The sequence below is a fragment of the Anarrhichthys ocellatus genome, unplaced genomic scaffold (assembly GCF_004355925.1).
Source record: "Anarrhichthys ocellatus isolate YVR2014 unplaced genomic scaffold, GSC_Weel_1.0 scaffold40, whole genome shotgun sequence".
NCBI classification, from domain to species: Eukaryota; Metazoa; Chordata; class Actinopteri; order Perciformes; family Anarhichadidae; genus Anarrhichthys; species Anarrhichthys ocellatus.
Window position 1 is genome coordinate 132653 of NW_022280070.1, and position 12828 is coordinate 145480.

At 42.9% G+C, this 12828-nt stretch overlaps 1 protein-coding gene across 1 annotated transcript; it reads left to right on the forward strand.

Annotated features, from left to right (window-relative positions):
* Positions 1-2351: 2351 nt before the first annotated feature.
* Positions 2352-12828, forward strand: nptxra (neuronal pentraxin receptor a; the record flags this gene model as incomplete). Its single annotated transcript, XM_031867626.1, has 5 exons — positions 2352-3116; positions 7255-7537; positions 7933-8174; positions 9385-9564; positions 9715-12828. Coding segments are annotated over 5 exons (1701 nt in total), but the record flags the coding sequence as incomplete, so codon positions are not given.

Genomic DNA, 12828 nt, shown 5'->3' on the forward strand with positions numbered 1-12828 from the left:
TGATACAAGATAATACCCAAGAAAAGTACAAGTACCCCCAAATTATACTTCAGCACAGTGCTTTAAGTAAATATACTTTGGTACTTTCCACCACTGCAGTGGCTCTCTGATGTACTCTTCATTCTGCTGACACAGTAGACATTTAAATAGCTTATTTAATTACAGCTACAACAATCAAGCAGCAGAGGCAGGAAATACAACATTCACATACAAAACAATCACGCTGAAAACCTTTAAATATGGATAAAAAAATGTTTTTCACTGCCACAATTCATTTTGTCTCCCATCCCCCCTAAAGAGGTTAAGTCCCCTGCTTACAAAGAAGTCAACGGAGAAAAGGTCCCACAGTGTTTTTAGACTTCGGAGTAGCGGCTCTGACCAAATCCCCATCACAGCTTATGGATAGAATCCTGTGGAAAAAGTGCATTAACACAATGAAAAATTCCCAACAAGGGAAACTTTAAAAGCTCTAACGCCACTGCAGCACACAGCATAAAGGTCATTGGCGACTTATGATAAATCAAGCTCAGACTTACTGGCCACAGAGTCTCTCATGGATGCTTTTATAGACATAAAAGATCAGCAGTATATTGCCATCATTAACCGGGCAGCGGTGTCCAGAATGCTTCACCCACGCTGGCCCTTTTTAATGCACTCGTACCCCCCTCTGCAGTGTAATAAAACACAAGTTTATACTGTAATCCCCAAATGCATTCATGTACAGAGCCGGTGTTTACACCTTCATCACCCTAAAACCCTGAAATAAAAACCATTCAAAGCTACAAGCGTCGCCACAATCATCATTACATGTAACACAGCGACGAGCATGGGCGGAAATGACTGCAATAAGAACCCACACTATACTGCTGCAACGCTGGCAAAAAGTGCCACCAGTGACATTTAGTGTGCATGCTGAATAGAAAAAGTGTGGAGCTCCAGCAATCAGTCTTGCTTTTGTGTGAGAAGTGATTGTTTTGTATTTGCTTTCCCCCGGGCTCTTGTCTCCATCTCTGCAGGAGTATACTCAACAATCTACTTTACTATTCTAGTGTTCCGGTGCAGACTGAGCGCGCCAGCTATTTTTTGCTGCAGAGACGTCTCACGCCGTCTCACGCCGTCTCCCCTCACCCGTCTTCTATTCGAGCTCTCAGCACCTGGGACTTTGAGAAGTCTTAGCTTAAATCCCACTTAATACTTGTGTGAGAATGCACATCACACACTCACTTTATACACATGGAGAAGAGTTTTCTCACTCCTGTCTTTGTCTGTCTGTGTGTGTGATTCATTTTCCCTCACTCAGTTTCTCTCATGCATGCTCATAAATATGTTTTTCCAATTACGTGTGTGTGCATGTGCATCATAATGAGATTAAAATGTATTTTTTACTGACAAGCATCATGGTTTAATGAGACGTATACCCTAACATCAGCAGGTCTGTATCGTGCTCTGCAACACACACACACACACACACACACACACACACACACACACACACACACACACACACACACACACAAACACAAGCACATAAACCCCCAGCTATAGGGCCATCATTCTGTCATCTCTGCTGCTGTAGAGCTGTTCTACGGGGAGCCTTTAGGCTGACTTATGGCCATCCACACATTGCATTACAGTAGGTCTGTAATGTGTTGCTGAGCAAGAAAATATTAAGCCCAAGGGAGGAGGGGGGGGGGGGAACAATTTCCTGATGTGAGACCGATTATTATGCATGCCGAGGAGATCCAATTTAGAATTTGCATCTCCGATGAAAGCTTGAGGAGAAAAGAAAAGTGATAAAGAAGAAATGCACCCTCTTCTCTCTGCAATGTGGCTTCGAGCAGCAATGTAAACATATTTGATAGGATATACCTATCACAGATTACACTTTAAACACAGCTGGAAAAGTTCGGCACATGCTAAAAAGATCAAATGGATAAAACAAATGTGCTACTACATGGATCTCTCTCTCTCTCTCTCTCTCTCCCTCTCTCTCTCTCTCTCTCTCTCTCTCTCTCCCTCTCTCGCTCCCTCTCTCACTCCCCCTCCTCATCCTGCTTCAGTATTAACAGGCTGGATTCTGCATGAATACAGAGAACATGCGCGCTGAACAGGCTGGAGGAGGTCTATCACAGACTGTTTCTGATGTTATGTGTTGACTCAATAATGGTGCAGAACTCTCATTTTCTAATCGCCTGTTCTTGTGGAAAAGAGGAAAAGTGAGGAGTTTTTTTTAATTTTCTCTCCAACATTTACAGACATGAAAATACATTGACGCGTTTGTTGTTTTGCAGCTTTTGGTTTCTTACGGAGTCAGAGTTATTATTATTATTATTAGATTTTTCTAATAATCGATCTCCCCCGCCGCCACCCTGAAGTTCATTGTTATTATCTTGGCCGCCGGGATGGTGGCCTTCATCGGAGCGGTAATCTGCATCATCGCAGCCGTCCACACCGGTAACTCTAGGGCTGCCGCGGCACAACAGCAACCGGCCACCGACAACCACTCGCTGTATCCGGACGCGGTGGCGCAGAGCCCCGCTGCAGCGGGCTCCGTGGCCCGGGCCGGATCTTTGGGCGCTCTCCATGTTTCTGAAACGCCCGATTCGGAAGCACCGACCTTCAACATCGGACTCAGCGGGCTGGACGGGGTCACCGGACTCACGGGTCACGACCCGACGGTCAGTCGACTCATCTGCACGCCGATCCCCGCCGGGGAGTGCAACCCGAAGAACTTTCAGCAACAAGCGGAAGACCCGTCGCTGTACGCGGGGGAAGACTGGGGCTACCTCCGCACCACCGCGGAAGAGCTCCGGCAGACCGTTCTGCAGCAAAAGGACCAGATATTAACGGACCAGCGGACCATCAGGGAGCTGACGGGGAAACTATCCGAGTGCGAGAAGGGGCTGGACGGCAGGAGCAGCGGCGCAGACAGACGCCGGAGCGCTGCGGGGCTGTGGGGGGGCAAAAGCACGGCGGAGGAGACGCACCTGGAGCGGGTCATGGTGCGGGACAGCCCGGGTTCGACGCCCGACGGCGTTCACCTGCTCACCGTCAGGGCTGTGGATGAGCTGGAGCAGGCTATCACTCAGCTCAAAGACCGCATAGAGAAACTGGAGGTAGGTAGAGTGTGAAGGAAATGACCCCTCCACGTAAATCATCACCTGCATGATAAAACAATTCTTGGGAAGCAGTTTTGGGTCCCACATGATGGGATTTTGAGGCCATAAAGAAGGATCCCTCTATAAGTTTCACCTAGAATGGTGTAAAATTAGCCTACTATAACTCAAACTCTAGCTACATTTTGCTGTAATAAGTGATGATCAGAGTTGAGCACAGCTCTTTGTGTCTTTCCTCCACTCTTATAATACCTTAGGACTCCTGGGCATGCATGCTTATGAAAACAAGGGGTTTGAATATTGAATGAGAACAAGTGAGTTATCCAAAAGCTTTTGTGTGTGATATGGATAAAGAAACAATATGAGATTTATTTTTATTTTCATACTTATAACATAATATTATCAGCTGCATCAATTTGAAATTATATCGATGTTAATTGCTGATAACATCAACATTTAGTGATTTCGTATAATCATAACTTGCCATCTGTTTATGTCATTAATAATACATGAATTGATTGCTTTGGCGCGGCGGATGCTCATTTCTAACACCAAGTAAACAGATTGAGATGTAAAGTCAAAAGAAGTGGAGAGAGGCTAGATGAGGATAAAGGGGGAGGAGGGGAAAAAAGGAGCAGCAGCAGGAGGAGGAGGAGAGAGTATAGCAGAGTAACATGAAACACGGTCTCATCTGACCAGAATCCGATGATGTATAACCTCATTTTTTGGCTAAAGACATACCATACATCATGTATGAGTTGCCTATATTTGTAGAAAGCACAGACTTAAAGTCATTCTCTGCAGTGTAGTACTCCTCACTCTGTGCGGTCACATGTAGGACATGTCTGTGTGGGTCATTTTCTTTGCGGATTATAAACACTTTGTTATTCTATATGGCCGCTGACAGATGGAATCCTCTAGAAAGCAAAAGGGTTGAATAATCACCACGTTTTGCGCTTTTCAAGAACATATATTTCCCTTTTGACAGAATGAGATCTGAATGGATTGCACAGGTCTTTGTAGTTCAACCTAAAACACAATCCTGTAGCGCGTGTGTATACAGGAGCTACATGGCCTATACTTCAGTAGCACATTGTGGTGTTTACATCATATGCTGTGATGAATATAGAAGAAGAGCTTTCATCTGGGATTACTAGTCAGGTCAAATAACACTCCAAATCGGATATGTTTTCCTTTTACTTTTAGCACGTACTGCAGCTGCCCGTTCAAAGTCCGTACTGTTGCATGCTGTATGCTTTCAGTTGGGACGTACTATACTTCCTCAGAACATTGCACATTGAACTTTGACCCTCTTCCTTATATATCCGCTGCACAGAGGATTGTGGGTGAGAGTAGCCAGAAGGATATACAGTATGCTGGCTTGCATACTGCAAAAAGCGAGCGGATGCATCCTGGTATTTTTGGCATACTGTCATACTATGTATTAGGACATGCTCAATATTTTTCTGGCACACTAAATGGTATATGGTTGTATGGGTATTGGAACGCACAGTATGTTAAATTCCTATCACCATTAGCATTCAAGACCAGACCACGTGAAGCACACAAGGTGATATGGCTGCAAATGGTGTGAATGTGCAGTTACTGGAATGCTTTTCCATTTCTAGCGTAGCTACCAGTACACTTGGTACCACAGTTTCTGATAACAGTTTGAGCAATTGTGAATTTTTTTCATAACCAGCAGCTCAATCATAGTAAGCACTCTGTAATGTTGCACTGATCCAGCTGCAGTGTGGAGATCTTTTGCACTGAGCTTTACCTTTAGTATTGGCTCTTGTTTTCATGCGGATGTTTTGCATCTGGCTCGTTAATAGGCGGCATGGATGGGTGTCACTGTAGCACTTTCAATGTTCACATGGACGCTGAAAGTTTGACATGTATGCATATCCAATTCTAAAATGCTTCGTTGCTGTGATGCTCTACCAACGTTTTAGCACTTTTAAAAAAATCTGGCAAACATGCAGAAATGGCAGCTTTCCTGAAATGGAAGTAACAATTATCATTTTTTCTTGAGTACCTTAATAAATAAACGCATCAAGGAAGCTTGAAGTTAGAGGAAATGCTGCATGAAACAATAAACAACTCGGCACTGACAATGTGTGGCTGATAACAATACAAGAGGCAACATGGTTGTGAAGTTAGTGTGAGGTATATGTAGGTGTGTGTTCACTATTTTATGTCTTAAGAACAATAACCATGCCTGTTAAAAGTCCCCAAGAGATCTCATGACCACGCCTGAGACAGGGAGGATAAAACAAGCGCTCCTGCCTGGAAATGAACCGCCCCCTTCAGGTGCAATCACTTCCACTCAATGAGAGGTTTATATGCTGCCTTCCTCCCTTTGCTCTCACTTTTTTTGACCTGAGTCATGATGTGCGCTTCCTGTAAATCTGTTGACTTCTTTGATTCACATTACCGCACAATATCTGTTGAGAGGATTTCTATTCGTAATGAGTCTGTTGTCCCCTTGCGGAGCTAAAACCGCTCACACAGAAGTGACCGAAGAATTGATATGAGATCTTGCATGAATGAAACAAGCTGACCTCTTCTCCTTCTGTGCTCGTATCCATTGAGTCAAGTCTAGTGCATTCATGTCCAACAATGCCTGCACCACACTTCAGCAAATCTATAATACATTTTCTTCCCAGAAGATATTGCAATTTTGATCATTTTCTCCAGAAATGTTTGACATCTGCACATGTACATAGCTGCATTATAGCCTAGTCCTGTGCTTGATAAAATAACTATTATATATTGAGAGTAGATCATCATGGCAAGACTCTGGGAAAGCAAATGCATCACAGTGTACAGTGCATAACAAGGTCCAGTTTTAAAATAACTATTACATCAAATGTGTTGGTACTTAATTATGTTTTATGACTTCCTGGTAAGACAATTTACAATAAGGACATTTATTTTGCTCAATCCTTAGATAGGTATTTAAGGATAGTGATAAGTCTACTGCAGAACACATGTCAAATATGATGAACTGAGGATTACATTGGAAATCCCATCCATCCTGACGAAGGATCGTTTTTGGGACAAAAATCAATACTTTAGACTTGTATGCTTTACTGTGATTTTCACATAGTAGTTGTCATTGTAGGGATTAATTCTCCTCCAAGTCTTTACTTTATCGTATCTCTACATGTAAGCACTGAGCACACTGAATGTATTCTGTATTAATTGCTTTGTGGTTCCTCTGTATTTCTACAGTACACTCTAACACAATGCTCAGTGGATACACTGGACCACGCAGGTTTTAGAAATATTACAGCGTCTGTTTTTCCCACATTCCCTCTCTTGTGGTTTGGCTATTTATTTCGGTGACCTGTTCTGAAAGGGATCCTGGTAATTTGTTGTTGATGGAAATAGTTGATTATCTTGGCTGACCTTTAAGATGGTCTGTCCAAAAACCTCCCGTGTGGCACTTGGATACAGACAGTTTTGTTCTGCTTCTCTGTGAAATTCTTTGTCACAAAAGAGCTTAGAGGTGCATGCCAAAAATCCCACAGTAATATGAAAACATCAACAAATATAACCCAGAATCAATTCTAAGTAATTCTGCAAAAGCAGCTACAGCCAGCATTCAGTTAGCTTAGCTTAGCATAAAGACAACGGCGGGAAACACCTAGCACGGCTCTCTCTGAAGGTGAAAAAATCCAAAAGTTCTCTAATTAAGCCGTCAAACCTAATTTGAGTAATCTGTACAAAAAAAGAAGGTGTAAAAACAACACTTTATTGCTTTTATAGGAGATAATGTTGGGATTTGTGATTTTACTGGGGGTTATGTTCAGGACTATTTCTTGGTATTTCCAGCAAAAATGTTGAGCTTCTCTGTAAGGACAAAACATTAACTACGGCAGAGTGAAACCTTAATAAATGAGCCCCGTTGTATATCCAGCAGTGATGTAATGTCTCAGCAAAATCAGTCATTAACTGGGTGTAATAACTTTGCCTTAGGCATGCAACCGAGCCAATGTTGAGATGCACTGCTATAGTAGTAAATACATAATACCTGAACTGTTAGTTTGATTCAACATAACAGAGTGTACTTTACAATGTTTTCCTGTAACACTGTGAACCAGTTTCCATCCACTGTATCCCTCCTCTGCAGTCAGACATCGGCCCATTTCCTCACAACCAGACGGACAGCAGCACCTCAGGAGCGCCAGTGGAAGGCGGCTTGTTGGGCGGCCTGGAAAGGTTGGCCGATCCCGGGCACAGAGCCGGTGCGGACAGGCCCTGGAGGATGGAAGACTTGGAGGGGGAGCTGGAGAAGAAGGTGGAGCTGCTGGAGAAAGAGAGAAAAACCATGAGGCTGGAAACAGAGAAGCACAGGCAGGAAATCGACCGGGGCATCAATAAACTACACCATCGACTCTCAGGGCTGGAGGGAGGTCGGTATTCACAGAGGGGAGGAAAAGAAGGAAATGATGTGTAAATGAAAATATAATAACAAGAGAAAGGGAGGCAGGTATAAGTGACTGTAATGAATCACTTGCAGAATGACTCAATTCACTAATGAGAAATAATTTGGCATAAAAGTTACCTCATATGTTTCATTTTTGTATTCCTCTTGATCAAATCAGGCCGAATCAGGGTTTCTTTATGATAAATAAATTATGTTTAACTGCTGGAAAAAAAGAAAAAAAGACTATAAAATCCATGCCCCGCCTGAAAATGTCAGATCAGATGAAGAAGTTGAGTCACAGTCTATGAGATTAGCAGGAAATCTATTTTGCCAGCTCGATGATTAAATTGATTTCTCTCTTTTGTGTCCGTATACTCTCAGGTGTCTCATGGCATTCTTTCCCAGAGGGCTACAGGCTGTCCTTCCCAACTCGGACGAACTACATGTACGCTGTTGTGAAACACTCCATCCCGGCGCTGCGGGCCTTCACCGTCTGCCTGTGGCTGCGGCCCGCGGAGGGAGGGATCGGGACGCCTCTTTCTTATGCTGTTTCCGAGCAACCCAACGAACTGGTGCTGCTGCAAGGCCTGCACACCCCCACTGAGCTGCTCATCAATGACAAGGTATACGCCGTCAGTCGAGAGGCTGAGCCTCCGCTGTGTATCTGAACTGACCCGTCCACTGCTTGACAGCAATTAATTTTCCCGAGGAGATTTATGTCATGGTTTGCGGGTTATGTTTCAAACTATTTATTGATTGATATGACGTGTATTATTAAGCCGACACAAACTCTCTACAGTCTGTAGAGAGCACATCATTATGAGTCCATTTTCTGCAGAACTTTATTTTAATGAATGCAAACGGATATAGAAAGTGTTTGTGCCGACATAAACATATATTGCCGTAATTGACAATCATTTTACAATATATTAAACACCATAATGCCAGGATAAATTGCTCAATTATTGCTAGATAAAAATATCAAGATTTACATGAAGTGTGCATGCATTACTAGCTATTACTTAGTAAATATATGTAGAGTACTCCATCCAAACAAATACCGATTTTAACATACACATTGTGATTTTTCAATCTGTGTCAATATGTTTGTGTTACGTGTTAATTCGATGCAATGGTGCAGCCACGTAAAAATCTGTTTCAATTTAGGTTAATTTAGGTTTTATTTAATAATATGTCAGTGCCTTTTGAATAAAAAACATAGAGGATAAAAAAACTATAATTTCAAACAGAGAACGCTGTTAATAACTTTGCTGTAAGACACAGTAACTGGATCCAAGATCCCCCCGACTATCACCCACTACTGCTTTCTACTCGGCTCACACACTTTCTGCAATGTTACCAGTATCACTGCGCTGTATACAAACAGCATTATGTCTTGATTAGAATCTTTAATGTCTCTTACAGAAGAAGTAGTGCACTGTATTAGCATGCAAATAAGTCAAACACATCAAACGACAGAGCCAATTTAGCAGACAAGCTAAATCGCCTCATTCATGTGTTTAAATGACACATTAATGCACCACATTGACAGCACTGCAGGGTGGTGTAGTGCAGTGCAGTGACTGGTATAATCCAATGAACTCATTATGGTAATAGATGCCTGGAGGAAAGATTTGTGTCCTTGGAGGTAGCAGGATGTCTTTGGGACTTAGGGAATACTGCACAACAGCCAACAGAGGAAACAGGAGAGAAATAAGATAACAGAGGGACGTCACACAGCTATACAGCTACATCCTGTCTCACCTCCAAAATGGGTGGTGTCCTAAACATCCACTTCTTCTGAACTGCCCTCGTGCTCTACCCCGTTGCTAGGTGGCGCAGTTGCCTCTAAACCTCTCCAGAGGCAGCTGGCAGCACATCTGCGTGAGCTGGAGCCAGAAGGGAGGAGCCTGGCAGGCCTACCAGGGGGGAAAGCTGCGGGGCGAGGGCCACGCGCTGGCAGCCGGACATCACGTCCGACCTGGAGGAGTGCTCATGCTGGGGCAGGAGCAGGTGAGTGCATGAATGAGGGAGTGAAAGACTAAATGAATGACGTTTTCAGTGCTTGGATGCAGGTAATGCTTACTTGCTTGCTCTTGTAAGTAAAAGTGTTTTTGTCTTCAATCACACCCTCTCCGTAACGTCACTCTTCTTTCTCTCCAGGATTCTCTGGGCGGAGGGTTTGACTCATCCCAGGCCCTGGTTGGGGAGTTGTCCCAGGTGGGTCTTTGGGACCGGGTCCTGTCTGCTAACCAGGTGGCCAGCTTGGCCCGCTGTGGCAGGGTCACCCAGGGCAGCGTGGCCCCCTGGACCGAGAACGGAGTTGAGGTTTACGGTGGAGCGACCAAGGACCCGGGAGAGCCTTGTAGTAAACACGACAGGAGTTCTCAATGACCGATGGGGCAAAGGGAAGGGACAGAAAGAAGGGAGGGGTAAAGTTGTAGCCCTTTCAAGAAAGTAGGATTCTGACCATTATTAGCACTGCTACAGAATTTTTTTAACATCTATGTGTGGCATGGACTGACAAGTTTGTAAAAAATGGAAAATTGATGGTATGCATATCTATATGACGTGAGTACTTGAGGGTTTGCAGTTACTTTACCACACTTCTAGTAATCAATGGAGGCCCACTGGAAAATTGTGCAATACAAGATGAGATTCCTCATAAATAAAGCTTATTAGATTCATGTCCAGCTTCAGGCCACACTAAACAATTTTGTCATTGGTCCAAGCTAATGTAAGCAAATAATGTAAACATTAACTCTGTGAATACTTGGAAGCAATTGAACCTGCTGCTGGTTATTCACTGGTGAGCAAACGGAAAAGCAACGACACAGTGATGGTCAGCTGACCAAAAGTAGTATGATTAGGTAACAAACAGTTTTTTAACCTTTAGAGGAATTGTGAACATTTTGGAAAATATGCCTATTTGCTTCCTTGCTCATGTCTGTACAGTAAATCAGCAGCCAGCTAACTTAGCTTAGCATGAAGAATAAAAAACGTGGGTAAATGTTACCCTGGCTCCGTCCAAAAGTAACGAGATCTACCTACCAGCATCTCTAAAGCTCACCAATTAACATGTGATATTTTGTTTCTTTAATCAGCACAAATATTTATTAAAATTTGTCGTTTTAAGACTTTGTTGTTTTGTACAAACACGTTCATTTGTGAGCTTTAGGCGAAATGTGTTACGTTTGGACAAAGCCGTGCTAGCCTTTTCCACCTGTTACCAGTATTTATGCTAAGCAAAGCCGGCATGCATAGCTACATGCGAGTGACTCTTCTTACCAAACGCTCAAGAAAGACCCTCAAGAACGCAAACAAGCGTATTTCCTGAAATGTTGAACAGAAATATTGAATCAGATTAGAGGAGCTGATAAAACTGTGCAAACATGCCCACTATCTATATTTATTCCTTTGAGACGGCCGAGTTGGGAGAACTTCAATGGGTCGTTCACAGCTGCTGTAGAACAAGAGTTGTTGACCTCCACTGTGGCTGCCAGACCTTGTGTAAAACCTCTGAAATCCCTCCATGAGTGCAGCAGGGTCTGGGTGGAGTTAATTAAGAGCCGCGACAGCTTTAGAGTAGGGAGTCAAGGTAAGGCGATGAAAAGTGGTGGAGAAAGTGGTGGGAATATTAAGTAGTAGATGGCACCAAGGGATGGATGATGAAAGAGAAGGGAAAGGGGGGGTGGGCACTTTTAAGGATTGATGCCACATTGTTTTCACCTCTGCATGATGTATTCATATACCTGTGATGTCTTGCCACTGCACAGTGCCTCCTGCATCCATGGCTGGTAGGTGGCTGTCTTTGTCTATTAAGGCCCAAGGGTCTCTAAATAAGTTAGTGAACAAATCTAAAACAAGTCTTATTCCCGAAGGAATTCACCACCGCTAGCAGAATGCTACTCTTTGTTGGGGAGGGGGGCATTTTATATATATTTCTGAAAAGCCTTTGCCCCATTTTATGTCATATGTCGGTGCTTCAGCTTGCACTCTTTAAGTTATTTTTTTTAAAAATACACAACATTGAAATTGACATTACGCACTCACAGTCATTTTAACAATCCTGGATGCTGACTGCTTCTCCTTTGCCATTTTATACGTGCAGCCACTCAATAATGTGGTTTGATGAATTAACAACCTGCAACCTCCAACTCTTCCAACCTTCCGACATTCCATGCATGAGTTGTACTGTATGTTTATTATATGCCTCGGTGCATCCATGTTTCTGAAAAATCCATCTCTGGTCTCTTTGATGGTTATTCTTCACTGTTGTGTGAGACGTGATGTTAAATACAGATTTGTCCATTTCACAATTTCTATTAAAAACTGGCTCTCCCTATAGCATAAAAAAAATATCCTTAGTGGAAAGTGCCTGTCCGGGTGTTCGAACCCATGTAAACAAATCATCTAATTTAACGTCCTGATGGAGAATTCACACTGCGAGGTATTTTGAGCTAATTAAGCATCAGTGGTTTCTGTGAACTCCCTGGTGGATTTTTAAGATTGAAGAGGTTTGATAAAACATTTAAAAACACAGGACTTCTTTTTGCAGTTCCGCCAAACTGATGCTAAATCAGGTCAAAATTATCTTGCTGTGCCTAATAGTGTCTTTGATGATGCCTCTCAGTCTGCTGTGTTGTTGATATTATATGCCTGGTGTCTGTTCAGCTTGTTTCAGAGCTTTTTTTTTTTTTAGGCTTTTTGATAGTGGTGTGGCATTACTCTCTTTACAGTCTATTGGCAATGTTTTTCTTACATGACATCAGTTTTTTTTCCACTGTATGCATTGGTATTTGTCTATTTTCATGTTGTAGTTTGTATAAATACTGTACGTCCACGTCTTGTACGGTGTTGTATTGTTCTGCATATTTGCTGTGTACAAACCTCAAATCTTTATTAAAGTCCTACTTTTCAGATCAAAAGAATGTCATTATTTTCACAATATCTTTTATCATGTCCACTTCAGAAAAGAAGTGCAGTTGATTAAGTCTACAAGTGATTCTGTCAGCTCTCTTATTCAAGGACACGCGCACACACTTGTGATTCAAGGGCAGCAGCTACAAAACGTGCTGTGAGAGCCTCCGACACCACCAGGCTCCACAAGAAAAATACTTGACAGCAAAAAAAACATATATTTCTTTGCTCTCCTTGTTCATTCTCCTCCCATAAGAATTAAAGGCGAGAGTTTTAAAGAGGAAAGCCCAGAGCCATCTCCCTTGGGTGCAGCACGTACAGATGTGAGTTGAGAGTAAATTTAGGATTTGGGATACC